The sequence below is a fragment of the Coturnix japonica genome, chromosome 24 (genome assembly GCF_054131305.1).
Source record: "Coturnix japonica strain WE chromosome 24, WE-NBRP24, whole genome shotgun sequence".
Classification (NCBI taxonomy): domain Eukaryota; kingdom Metazoa; phylum Chordata; class Aves; order Galliformes; family Phasianidae; genus Coturnix; species Coturnix japonica.
The window spans coordinates 7,206,315-7,219,526 of record NC_140686.1 but is presented as its reverse complement, the minus strand read 5'-3'; the positions used below and the strand labels follow the sequence as shown (position 1 = coordinate 7,219,526).

The 13,212-nt window shown below is 50.2% G+C and overlaps 1 protein-coding gene and 1 gene segment (V, D, J or C); both read left to right on the top strand.

Annotated features, from left to right (window-relative positions):
- Positions 1-69: 69 nt before the first annotated feature.
- On the top strand, positions 70-3,889 carry LOC107324940 (Ig heavy chain V region C3-like). The segment is given in 2 exon segments: positions 70-250; positions 555-3,889. Coding segments are annotated over 2 exon segments (369 nt in total).
- A 1,632-nt stretch (positions 3,890-5,521) lies between these two features.
- On the top strand, positions 5,522-13,172 carry LOC146757187 (uncharacterized). Its single transcript, XM_085523644.1, has 5 exons — positions 5,522-5,632; positions 5,792-6,122; positions 6,308-6,345; positions 11,102-11,464; positions 11,787-13,172. Exons 1-5 carry the CDS (start codon positions 5,581-5,583, stop codon positions 12,119-12,121), a joined length of 1,119 nt encoding a protein of 372 aa, XP_085379770.1. The 5' UTR covers positions 5,522-5,580; the 3' UTR covers positions 12,122-13,172.
- Positions 13,173-13,212: the final 40 nt, after the last annotated feature.

Below are 13,212 nucleotides of genomic sequence, written 5' to 3'. Positions count from 1 at the left end.
TAGCCGAGCTCCGCCTCTGCCCCCCACGCTGCCCTGCGTCCCGCCCCGTCCTCCGCCGAAGGGGCCGCGGGGCCGGGCCGGGTGGAGCGGTGGGCGCTGCTTCGCCAAGGCCCTACGAGGAGCGGCCCGAGCGGAGCCCCGCTCTGCTCCTGTCCGCCCCCCCCGGCAGACTCCAGTGGTGCGGCGGGGCGGGGCGCGATGGTGGCCGGGCTGGGGCCGTGGCTGCTGGCCTTGGCCTTGGGGCCGGCAGGTGAGAGGCGAGCACGGAGGGCGGCGAGGCCGGGGCTGGGCGAGGCTCTCGCTGCTCCCCCGCGGGGGCGCTGAAGCCTGGAGCTCGCCTTCAGTACCGGGGAGCGGCTGTTGTGCGTGGGAGAGGGAGGCTGTGTGGGGACATGGATGCTGCTGGAGCATCCTCTTTTTGCAGGAGCAATGCCTCTTACCTGGGGCTTGAGTTGGAGAGAGGAGGTTCACCTCTCATGTGTTTATGATCTGTGGGGTCGGGATGGCTGCCGTGGATGCATACTGACCTGGCTCCTTTTGCTGTCCTTGTCCAGGAGTGTGCACCCAGTGGCAACTGGTAGAGTTTGGTGGAGATGTGCGAGCATCTGGGGACTCTGTGTCCCTGCTCTGCCAGACATCTGGATTTAGCTTCAGTGTCTATGACATACACTGGTACCGTCAGACCCCCGGAGGCATTCCTGAATGGGTGTCATTCATCGGCAGCCAGGCTGGTACTACGAAGAAATATGGGACAGCAGTGGAAGGTCGAGCCACCGTCTTCCGGAACAATTCCCAAGCTGTGGCATCTCTGTCCCTTCACCACTTGCATCCTGGGGACTCAGCTCGCTACTTTTGTGGCCTTGCACTGTGACAGGAAATCCAACTGATGTTTAACAAAAAGCCCTTACCAGGAAGCCATGGACAAGGGTGCATGATCTGCAGGGCTACTGAGAGCTGTGGCAGCTTTGGGCTGCTTCCATGAGGTAAGAAGACATCACTGCACAGATAGCCCTGTCCTTTCTGCAAGATCTCTTTTCCCTTTACCACTTCTTTCATGCTCCTGACTCTTAAAGGCAGGACTGTGAGCTGAGAAAGATGCTCAGTGTATTTCTTGCTGCCAAATCAGCTTGGCCACTCTCCTTGCCTGCAGACCCTCTCTGCTTGCCCTTTGTCCCCTTCTTCCCTTTGACACTCATATCACTTGGGCTTTAGAAGCAGCACTGCCTGTTTGCATTGACGCCAATCCCATCACCAATCCATCGCTCAGCCAATTCCATGAGAACAAAAAAGAATGGCAGAATGGCAGTGGATGAACAGCCTGGTTGTGGCTTGATGTGCATTTCAGGGTAATGGGATACAAGCACTGAGGCCTGCAGTATGAGGGCAAGCAAGGCACACATAGACCCTGTAATATTCTTACTGCTCCAATGCTTCCTCTATTTATGTAGCCTGGTACCAGAAGCATCCCAGTAGGCCTCTCCAGAGCAAGGACTTACTTCACTTACTCCAGAGCAAGGGCTGGGAAGTCTCCTGCAGCTCCAGCCCTGTAGAGTTGCTGGCAACAAAGGGGTTACTGAGGTTCCTGCAATGTGCCCAAGGTCCTTCCTTAGGAGACAGCCTTAAGAATATAGTAAAAGAAAGGTTGAGAGTGTTTCTAGTTGTTTAAAAAAAAAACAAACAAAAAAACCCAAAAAAACCCAACTTCTTTCCTACTCTGCTCCCAGGCTATAGCTTGCTTGGTCACTTTGTGTTAATTGCACTACAACTACCCAGGAGGCAGCAAGTAGTTTTCATGAATCTGGACAGAGAAATAGACCCAACTCCCTGCAAATTACAGCCAAATTGCATCTAATTCAAGCATGTTTATTTGAGCTCTATTCAACTCTATTCAGCACCCTCAAGGGAAACTGAAGGTCTCTGGGTCTGAGGATGAAAAAGCAATGTTGTGGATAAACCAAGGAGCCAACCATCTGTGGTATTAGTCGCCTTTCTAGTCAAGAAGAAACAGCTGTACCAGAAGTCATCTCATTATGGTAAGGGACAATAAGATTCTGCTAAGAAGGAACGGAAGGAAGAATCAGAAAAGGCAGGCTGCTCTGCAGCAGAGCAAGAACAGAATGGGGAAGAGACAGAATTCGTGAATGAGTCAGAAATCCCACAATCTTTATCCATTAGTGATCTGTGAAATAGGCACAATGATTTCAGCCATCCTCCAAGTGAACATGTTACCACTGGCTTCTCTGATGCTAGGAAAAGGTCCAGTATCTGAGATCTCTTTCTAAGGTAAAGGACCTTAGCAGAGTGACTGGAAAAGTAGGCACTAGTCCTCAGCCTCTGGAGATGATTCCTGCCAAATGTGAGAGAAAGGTAACCCTTCAAGGAAAATACTGTGAATTACCAAGTAAGTAATTTCCATAGAGAGAGGTATCCAGTAGCTGAGAGAATTAGCTATTCTGGATGATGTAGAAGGTTGGGAAGATCTGGCGTGTACCTCAATGAGATTTAACCTTAGGTAAAGCTAAACTATAATTAGAGTTATATGTTGTAGGAAAGCACTGCAGAAGACATTAACTGAAATCAAGAAACAGTGAACTTGTCAAGGAACCTACTAAGTTGAGTGCAGCAATGACTCAGATAAAGCTGATGTTGGCATCCAGGAATTGAACATGCTGCTTCTCATGTCCTGAGTGACCACCTTGACAGATGAGGCTGTTACACCGTTCTTATGGATGTTTTGGGAAATGAGAGAAGCCTGTAGTTCAGGAAGGGTGTATCTGTTAAGAGACAGGAAATAGTGGTTAATGAGAATGTATGCATTTATGTGTTGGGTATAAAGATGCTCAGGGGATATATATACTTTATGTGGAGCCTGATCATTATGCAAATGGTGTGGAATAAGGAAAAGGACACAGGGATTGAATCACAGGCAGAACAACAAAGGAAAGCATGGGAATACAAGTGGCGTGTTTCTTTCTTGCTCAGACTCTGACAACACTATACAGAACTGTAACATTGTGAATTCTCTCCCTTTCCAATCAGTTGAGACAAACTGTAATGATCTTGTGAAGACCTGAGGACCAAAGCTATTCTGTAACATTATTGTGAAAGATGTAAAACAAACACAAGTGCAATGGGGAAGCCAGGAGTTAGGTACCTTGCTTAAGGCAGTCTTGGGTCCTCCCCTACTACCACAGCCCTTCATGATCACCACGCAAAGGGAGAAGCATGGCAGTATGGCATGTGCATGGCTTGCGACACCACTCCATCTGGCAGCAGCTCCTGGCCAAAGTAGGAGGTACTGTCATACGGCATCAAAGGCATTTCCATCCTCACTGCCAACAGTGATCTCTAGAAAGAGATCAAGGTGGAAGGACCTTCAGGATATTGTGGGATCTGCAGTAGTGACTCCTTTCCATTTCCCTTTTCCTTCTCTCCCTTTCTCTGTCCCTCTCCCTTTCCCTTTCTCATTTTTCTTTCCCTTCCTTTTTTTTCCCTCCTCTTTTCTTTCCCTCTCTCACCTGCTCATCAGTTAATAAACAAAGGCACGCTCTTGTTTGATCACACCTTGACTCTGTTTGAGTCTTAATTCAGAGGGACTGGCGTCAGTACAGTGAACCACAAGCCTCTTCATCTTACAACAGAAAGGAAGAAGGTCTAAATCCAGCCAAGTATTTTTTGGTGGACTTCAATAAAGTTTCCTAAGTCTCATCTGGGCTGCTTTTCTCAGAAAAGAGAACAGACATTGCTGTAGCAGCAGTCTCACACAAGCATGTGCTAGCTGAACATGTTGCTAATGTTCTTCCTGTCTTCCCAGTCTCTCTTACAGTAGAAAGAAATGAGAAAAGAGTTTGTTCAGAAGAAACACAATAAACATTAAGGACTAAATATATAACACAGAGAACCAGAGCTGAATTTTGAAACCTCACTGTCTGGGGAGTCCTAGAGTAGTGCAGCACAAGGAGCTGTACTGCAGAGTTTATTTTCCCCTGGACATATAAGTAGTCTCTTACCTACATTGTTAATCATGTACATATATGTACATGAACCCATGTACATATGCTCATATATGCACGCTGAGGCCAGGAGGGATTTTTGTTGGGGACTCCAACAAACAGGGTATGGAGGATGCCCTGGGCAAGGTTTGGGGGCTGTAGAGGGCATGTCCTGCTATGCTGAGACAGCCCTGAGTGTCTCAGGGTACCCTACAGTAGCCCAGCTCTACACTCTACTGCTTCTTTTCCCACCCTCAGATCTCCTGTTCCAATGGGCTCCTCCACCTTCTGCAGATCCCTGACTGAGAGGGGACCTGTTCCAGGTCTATAAATTTCTAAGGTGTGGGGGGCAAAGTGGCAAGGCCAGACTCTTTTCAGCAGTGTGTGGAGACAGGACAAGGGGAAACGGGCAGAAACTGAAGCATAGGAAATTCCACATGAATGTGCACAAGAACTTCTTTACAGTGAGGGTAACGGAGCACTGGAACAGGCTGCCCAGGGGTGTTGTTGGAGTCTCCAGCTCTGTAGATATTCAAGACCTGCCTGGATGCCTACCTGTGCAACCTGGTGTAGGGAACCTGCTTTGGCAGGAGGGTTGGACTCAATGATCTCTGGAGGTCGCTTCCAAACACAATGATTCTGTGTTTCTGTGATTCTGAGCATGCATGGTAGGGGCCCATGGTAGTCTTAGACCACTTACTTCTAATGCTTTCATTGCACATTCACATCACAATCACACCAGAAAACAACTTGGACTTTCCAGACCTGCGTGTCCCAGAAACACCATCCATTCTACCAGAACAGAATTAGCTAACTTTCCCCCATTAGATGGTACTTGCAATCTGACCTGGCCTGTGCTAAAGATTGGAACCAAAGAGTCTCATCTCACAATGGGACCTCAGACAAAGATGACTCTCAGCTGAAGCCTTAGGAGGATTTAAAAGTGTCTTCTACCCTTCCAAGTTGCACCAAGTGTTTTGCTGAGGAACAAGCAGAGCCAGAGCCCAAGCATATCTGAGAAAAGACAGGGATGTGAAGGAAGTCAAGTGAGGAGAGGACGGGACTGGGATGGTACACCCAAGCCAGGTGAGGTCTCTCAGGGTCAACCAGACTAGTGGGAATCAAGTAGCATAGAAGGGATGAGGGGGAAGAGAGCAGAGCAGTGAGGAACAGCACATCTATGTTCATCTGAAAGAGCGAGCATGGGGTAAAAGATTTCGAGGGAGTTTTCTATATGGTGCCTCGTGTTCCTATGTCAGGGGAGGGGGCACGGCCATGTAGGGATTTCAGCGCAGGGCTTCGGAAAGCACGTGCAGGGAGAGGCTGCCGACCGGCAGACCATGCGTGGGGGCAGCCGTGCTATAGCTGGCTGAGACCCGGGACCCTCGTGCACGGAAAAAAGCACGGGGATCAGCCCAGGGTCCGGAGCATCCGAGTACCGAGACGCCGCGCTCCGCCTCTACCCCAGCTCTGCCTCGCGCCCCGCCCCCTGCCCGCCCCGTGGGTGCTGTCTCGCCGCGACCCGAGCGCGGCTGTGCTCTGCTCCTGTCCTTCTCCCGGGCAGACGGCAGAGGCGCGGCGGGGCGCGATGGTGGCCGGGCTGGGGCCGTGGCTGCTGGCCTTGGCCTTGGGGCCGGCAGGTAAGAGGCGGGCACGGGCGGCTGGGGCAGTGCCCCTGTCCCGGGGCTTTGGGCAGGAAGGAGGAGGTTCACAGCTCTGAGTTTGTGCTCTGTGGTTGTTGGGGAACGTCCTCCTGCCAGAATGTGTAATACCTGGCTCCTGTTGCTGTCCTTCTTCAGGTGTGTGTGCACAGTTCAGACTGGAAGCATCTGGAGGAGGGGTGCGAGCAGCTGGGGACTCTGTGCAGCTCTCCTGCCAGGGATCCGGCTTCAACCTCAGGGATTATAGTATTCGGTGGTACCGTCAGGCATTCAGTGGCCGTCTCAAGTGGCTGTCCTTTATTGACATTAGTTCACATATTCATAGATTAAGCCCTGATATTCAGGGTCGGGCCTCGGTATCTCGTGACAATTCCCGATCTGTGTGCTCTCTGTCACTACACTCCTTGCGCCCTCAAGACTCAGCGCACTACTTCTGTGCTGTTCACACGAGAACAGGAAATCCAGTAGAGCTTTAACAAAATCCTCTCCCTGTTCACAGCCACAGCTTCAGGAGCCTCAGGGCTGGCAGGAGCTGGAATGGCTCTGGGCTGCTCCTGGACAGTGAGGAAACATCACTGCACACCTCTGATAGCCTTTTCTGTAAGAGCTCCTTCCGTTTCCCACTCCTCTCCTCTTCCTGAGTCCTAAAACCAGGTGTAGTGGAATTCCAGGGTTACAGTCTGAACCAATGGGTGAGCTACGTGGGTACATGAGTGCCTGGAGCAGTGGGGTGATCTGGAGCCCCTCTACTTCTGTGCAATCTGAATCTATGTGGGTTCCCCATTTTCCCCGCCCTTCTCTCCTGCAGCGTGACTGTAGTGTCCACATCTCATCAGTGTTAATGATGTGATTCAGGAAATTGTCACCTTGAGCCTCGTATGGGTTCACTTGTTCCTGATAAACTTGCTTACACTGTTCCCGTGTGAGTCTTCATAGATTCCTCCTGGTGCAAACTATGCTATATTCTATCTCAGACATTATTGTGTTCATTGCATGCAATCCAATATACAGCTCTGCACCCAGCTTCCTGTTCATAATCCACTGATTCATATCAATGAGCTGATCTAGGATCTCTTCATTTCATGGTATGACAGATGTGCATAGCCTTCTGGAATGTGGCTTGCCTGTCCTGTCAGTGTTGCTTCTACTAAAACACAAAATCCACTGCCTAATGAGCTCACATTCTCTGTTTGGTCTCCATAAATGTTCAGCAGGTGTCAGTGAAGGGCAAAGTGTGATTTGTTCCTCACGGAGCTATTCAGCTTCACACCTTTGCTTCCTATGCACTTCCATGTTAGACTCCATTCTGTCTGACTGCCCCTCTGTTATCACATGTTACACAGCAACAAAAGGTAATGGAATACTGGTGGAAGTTCAACATACACTGCCATAATGCCAACATCCTCCGCTGTCCTTGCATGCCAATGTAGTAAGACAGGTGGTATTGCTTGTGGAGCAGCCCATGTACTTATAACTACAATGCTTCTTATGTTTGTGTGGCCTGATACCAGCAGTATCCTAGTAGTCCTAGTAGTCCTCTTCAGTTGTGGAACAAAAAGTGACTGATAAGAGTATCCAGAATTCTCACTGCATCTTTCTAGCAGCCGAGATTTAGGTGGTGTCATGCAACCAAGGTGCAGAAAACAGGCCTTCCCCATGTATGTAATAGTATCCAGTGGAAGAAAGTGTGGTTCAAGGGATCAGAAAATTTGAGATGAAAATTGAGGTATTCTGGAAGCCTCAGATGCTGCATGTTGGACTGTAATCTAGTGCACATTAACTGGGCCTCCAGTTTAGTGTGACCCTGTTTTTCCTCCATGGCCAGGTTGCAAAGCTGTTGAATCATGGAGGTTTGATGGGATAACTTGAAGAAGTGCAGTAGGAGGTGGATCAGAAGAAGGATATGCATCAAAAGAAGTGTAGCCAGGAGGTCAAGGGTGGTGGTTCCAACTATTTATTCCTCTGTAATGAAAGGTCATGTGGATTACGTCCCTAAGTCTTGCACCACCATACCTCTGTGTGGGGACCAAGGAGGTAAATCCCTCGCCACTGTAAGGGTAGAGCAAGTCCGAGAGTGGCTCCTTAGACTGAATGAGTATAAGTCTATGGGGCCAGATGGCATGCATCCCAGGGTCCTGAAGGAGCTGGCTGAGGTGGTTGCTGAGCCGCTCTCCATCATATTTGAGAAGTCGTGGCTGTCAGGTGAGGTCCCGGATGATTGGAGGAAGGGTCACGTCACTCCCATTTACAAGAAGGGGAGCAGGGAGGACCCGGGTAACTACAGGCCGGTGAGTCTCACCTCTGTGCCTGGGAAGATTATGGAACAGATCCTCCTGGACAACATGCTTGATCACATAAAGAACGAGCATGTGATCCGAGACAGCCAGCATGGCTTCACCAGGGGAAGGTCATGCTTAACTAATCTTGTGGCCTTCTATGATGGAGTGACGGCGTTGGTGGATGAAGGGAAGGCAACTGATGTCATTTACCTGGACCTGAGCAAGGCCTTTGACATGGTCCCCCATCACATCCTCATCTCCAAATTGGAGGGAGGTGGATTTGATGGGTGGACAACTAGATGGATAAGCAATTGGTTGAAAGGCCGCAGACAGAGGGTGGTGGTCAATGGCTCTATGTCCAAGTGGAGGCCGGTAACGAGCGGCGTCCCTCAAGGGTCTGTCTTGGGACCGGTGCTCTTTAACATCTTTATTAATGACATCGATGAGGGAATGGAGTGCACCCTCAGCAAGTTTGCTGATGACACCAAGCTGAGTGGTGCAGTCGATACGGTGGAGGGAACGGATGCCATTCAGAGGGACCTTGACAGGCTGGAAAGCTGGGCTCGGGTGAACCTAATGAGGTTCAACATGGCAAAGTGCAAGGTTTTGCACTTGGGCCGGAAGAACCCCAGGCACCTGTACAGGCTGGGAGGAGTTGTCCTTGAGAGCAGCTCGGCTGAAAAAGACCTAGGGGTCCTGATAGATGAGAAACTTAACACGAGCCAGCAGTGCGCTCTGGCAGCCCGGAAAGCAAATGGGATCCTGGGCTCCATCAGGAGAGGGGTGGTCAGCAGGGATAGGGAGGTGATCGTCCCTCTCTACTCTGCTCTTGTGAGGCCCCATCTGGAGTACTGTGTCCAGGTGTGGAGCCCTCAGTACAAAAAAGATATGGAGATTTTGGAAAGGGTCCAGAGGAGGGCCACAAAGATGATCAGGGGGCTGGAGCACCTCCCCTATAAGGACAGGCTGAGGGAGTTGGGTTTGTTCAGCCTGGAGAAGAGAAGGTTGCGGGGTGACCTCATTGCAGCCTTTCAGTACCTGAAGGGAACTTACTCCCAGGAGGGGAGTAAACTCTTCGAAAGGGCTGATAATAGCAGGACTAGGGGAAATGTTTTTAAGTTGAAGGAGGGAAGATTTAGGTTGGATGTTAGGGGAAAGTTCTTTACTAGAAGGGTGGTTAGGTCCTGGAACAGGCTGCCCAGTGAGGTTGTGGATGCCCCGTCCTTGGAGGTGTTCAAGACCAGGTTGGACGGGGCCCTGGGCAACCTGATCTAGTAAATGTGTATGTTTGGTGGCCCTGCTAGGCAGGGGGGTTGGAACTACATGATCCTTGAGGTCCCTTCCAACCCGGGTAATTCTGTGATTCTGTGATTCTGTGATTCTGTGATTACTGCATTGTATTTTGGGAACATGGGTATGAGAATGACATTGGCTGCTTGGAGTGGCTCCAGAGAAGTCACGATGATGATTATAGGAGATGCAGCAGATCTCCTATTATCATGTGAAATCAGGGAAGAAAATTCTCTATCTACATTATGGTATGAGAGAGCTGACTCTCCTTTATTCCTCATAATACATGATAAATCAAGCACATGCTCTGAGAGTTCCAGTGCTACATTTAGACAGTTAAGGAGTACATATGCAGTACATTGACATAGTTATTCCTTCTTTCACAAGAACTCCTTAATATTTGCTAATGTTGTTCTGGGCTTGCATGATAGGAGCCTGAGTTGACCATTTAGAGCACTGAATTCCTCCTCATTTTTCCATCATCAGCTTCACCACATTGACTTTAGGTTGACCTCCACCTGTTTGTCCCCAGTCTGAGCACATTTCCATTGCTTGGTAGGCAATAACGAGCAACTTTCTGAGCGCACTATAATCCAAAGCAGTAAATGTGAAATTGAAGGAAAAAGTCTGTGCAACTGGTGGATGCCAAGAGAAAAGTGGTCTATTGTGACTGCACTGCTCCTGTGTAGCAGGATCAGTGAGAAAAAACATGGTTGTTCACACACCAAGCACAGGTAAACTGGATGGAAAGATCTGGAGTGTCTCTGGGCTGCTCCTGGGAAGTGAAGGGGCATCTCTGCACATCACAGAGTTTACTGGTCCTTCTACAAGAGCTTCATTTCTTTCACTACTCCTTTCCTCCTCATGTGTCCCTAAGGCAGTGTTGAAACCTGAGATTTTGGTTCATTGTACTTCCCATCACCACATCAGCTTTGACACTTTGCCATGCTCCCTGAAACCCATCTATATCTGTTCTTGCATCTCTTCATTGTGCATTCAAAACAATAGGGTTCTAGGTACAGCATAGCCAGCTTCCATCAACAACCATGGGCCACCTTTCCATGCCTCTGAAAGCAAAGTAGTGGGTAAATAGCTTTGATGTGATTTCAGAGGCCTGCATGGATAAGAAAGGAGATCACAGCTCCACTGAAAGACAAGAAGAAAGTTTATGGAGTGTGATAAAAGAGTGATAGAAGGGCCTGCCCATTTAGGAGGAATACAAAAATGTTGTCAGGGCCTGCAGGGGTGCAACACTGGGAATTAAATCTGGCAAAGGAGATCAAGGATATCAAGAAAGGTTTTTCTAATTGTGTCAGTACTAAGAGGAAGACTAAGGTAAATGTAAATCCACTACTGAAAGAGGTAGGTGCCCTGGTAGCAGAGGATGCTGAGAAAGAAGTGATACTGAATGTATTAGTTGTTTCAGACTTTACCACTAAGACTGCCCTTGGGAACTGCATACACTGAAAGGAGTCTGAGGAAAGGATGAGTTGCCTTACATTGAGGTTGGTATAGTCATAGAGCCAAGATAAATGCACATAAAAGAGTGGGTTCTGATAGGATTCACCCACATGTGCTGAGGTAACTGGCAGAAGTTACTGCTGAATTGCTGTCATGTTTAAAATCTCTTTGACAGTGGTAGAGGTGCCTGAAGACTGAAGGACAGGCAGTGTCACCCCAATCTTCAAAAGAGGTTAAAAAAAAAGAAAAAAAGAAAAAAAAAAAAGAAAGAGGATCTAGGAAAATACAGAACAGTCAGCCTCTCCACTGTCCCTGGGAAGGTGATGGAAGATCTTGTTCTGGATGTCATCTCCATGTCACTTGACTTCAACACTGTTTTTGATGCTGTCTCCCACAGCATCCCTCTGGTAAACTTTAGAAAGTATGAGATCAGTGAGTAGATGTGGATCAATGAGCCCGTGCTTGGGGGCAGCCGTGCTGAGTCTGGCCGAGGCCCGGGCCCCTCTTGCACGGAAAACTGCGCGGGGATCAGCTCACGGCCCGGAGCCTCCGAGCCCCGTGTCGCCGCGCTCCGCCCCTGGCTCTCGCGCTGCTCCGCGCACCGCCCCGTCCTCCGCCGAAGGGGCCGCGGGGCCGGGCCGGGCCGAGCGGTGGACGCTGTCACCTAGGTGGTCACCGTCCCGCTCTGCTCCTGTCCGCCTACCGGGCAGACGGCAGAGGCGCGGCGCGATGGTGGCCGGGCTGGGGCCGTGGCTGCTGGCCTTGGCCTTGGGGCCGGCAGGTGAGAGGCGGGCACGGAGGGCGGCGAGGCCGGGGCTGGGCGCGGCTCGTGCTGCTGCCCCGCGGGGGCGCTGAGGCCAGGAACTCGCCTTCAGTGCCGGGGAGCGGCTGTTGTGCGTGGGAAAGGGAGGCTGCGTGAGGACATGGATGCTGCGGGAGTGGACCAGGCTGAGCCTCGAGGAGGAGGGCGTCTGGGGCAGTGCTCCTGGCCTGGGGCTTTGGCAGGAGAGAGGTTTTGAGTTTATGGACTGTGGGTGTTGGGTGGGGAACGTTCTCCTTCCATGGATGTGCAATGCCTGGCTCCTGTTGCTGTCTTTCTTCAGGAGTATGTGCACAGTTCAGACTGGAAGCTTCTGGAGGAGGTGTGCGAGTAGCTGGAGAGTCTGTGCAGCTCTATTGCCGTGGATCCAGCTTCAGCTTCAGAGATTATCATGTACTGTGGTACCGTCAGGCACTCAGTGGCCATCTCGAGTGGCTGTCCTCTATCAGCACTGGCTCATATATTAGATACAGCCCTGCGTTGAGGGGTCGAGCTACAGTTTCTCGAGACAATTCCCAATCTGTGTCCTTTCTGTCTCTACACACCCTGCACCCACACAACTCAGCGCACTACTTCTGTGCAGTTGACACGGGAACAGGAAATCTTGCAGAGCTCTAACAAAAATCTCCTCCCTGTGCACAGCCACGGCTGCAGGAGCCTCAGGGCTGGCAGGAGCTGGAATGGCTCTGGGCTGCTCCTAAACAGTTCTGGAACATCACTGCAGTCCACAGGTCCTTTCTGCTTCTTTCACTTCATCACTCCTTTCATTCTTCTGAGTCACAAAAGCAGTGTTGTGCCATTAGGATTATATTCATCATGTTTCTGGTCACCTAATCAGCTTGGCCACTTTGCCCACCTTCCTACCTGCATCATGTCTTCACCTGGTCTTGGTTACCTTTTTCCCATGGGTACTCAAAAGCACTTGTGCACTTCTAACAACAGCACTGCCTGCTTTCATCTACCAGCCATGGTAGATGTGCTGCCTAGCCCCTGACCTGTCAACCCAAGGCACTGAAGTTCTTTTGCATAGTCCTTAGAGAAGTTCTTCCCATGTCATCAATGCCTACCTTAAACAACAATATGGGATATTAATCTGAGGGCCGTCTAGGGAATAAAGATTCTTCCCTATGTCTTCAAAGCAGGCTCCTGGGAGGCAACAGACCTCCCAGTTTAGAGGGTCGGTAGGGGGAGACCTGCTTCACGTGGAGTCTCAGCTGGCTGCCTAGATCTCAGTGCCGATAGGGACCAGAACCACCAAACAGTCTCCCTCTCACACTCCTTAATGCTGCTCAGCCTCTTCTCCTCCTCCTTCTGGTCAACCTCAAGGCTGAGTAAACTATTTACCACGTTGCATCTCACACAAATGCTGTCCCCATCCCCTTGCATTGCAAAGGCCAGAGAACTGTGCACTAGCATGTTGTAGTGGGATCTCTGCCTGAACCTCCACCTTTTTCTTGGCAGCAGCCCACCTTTTATGTGTGCATGGCACCTCAGCCTGGCAATAGCCTTCTGCTGGGGTGCAACCATGGGCAAAGCATCAGACTCACTAGCACTAAGATAGCCTTAATGGGGACAAGACAGGGGAGCCCGGAAACTTTCAGGGAGAGCATAGGGTGTAACGAGCTGTAACAAGGAGAATGGAATAAAATATTTCGAGTGTGATTTCTCCATGATGCCACGACAAAGGAGAGGATGGAAGCCATCTTGGC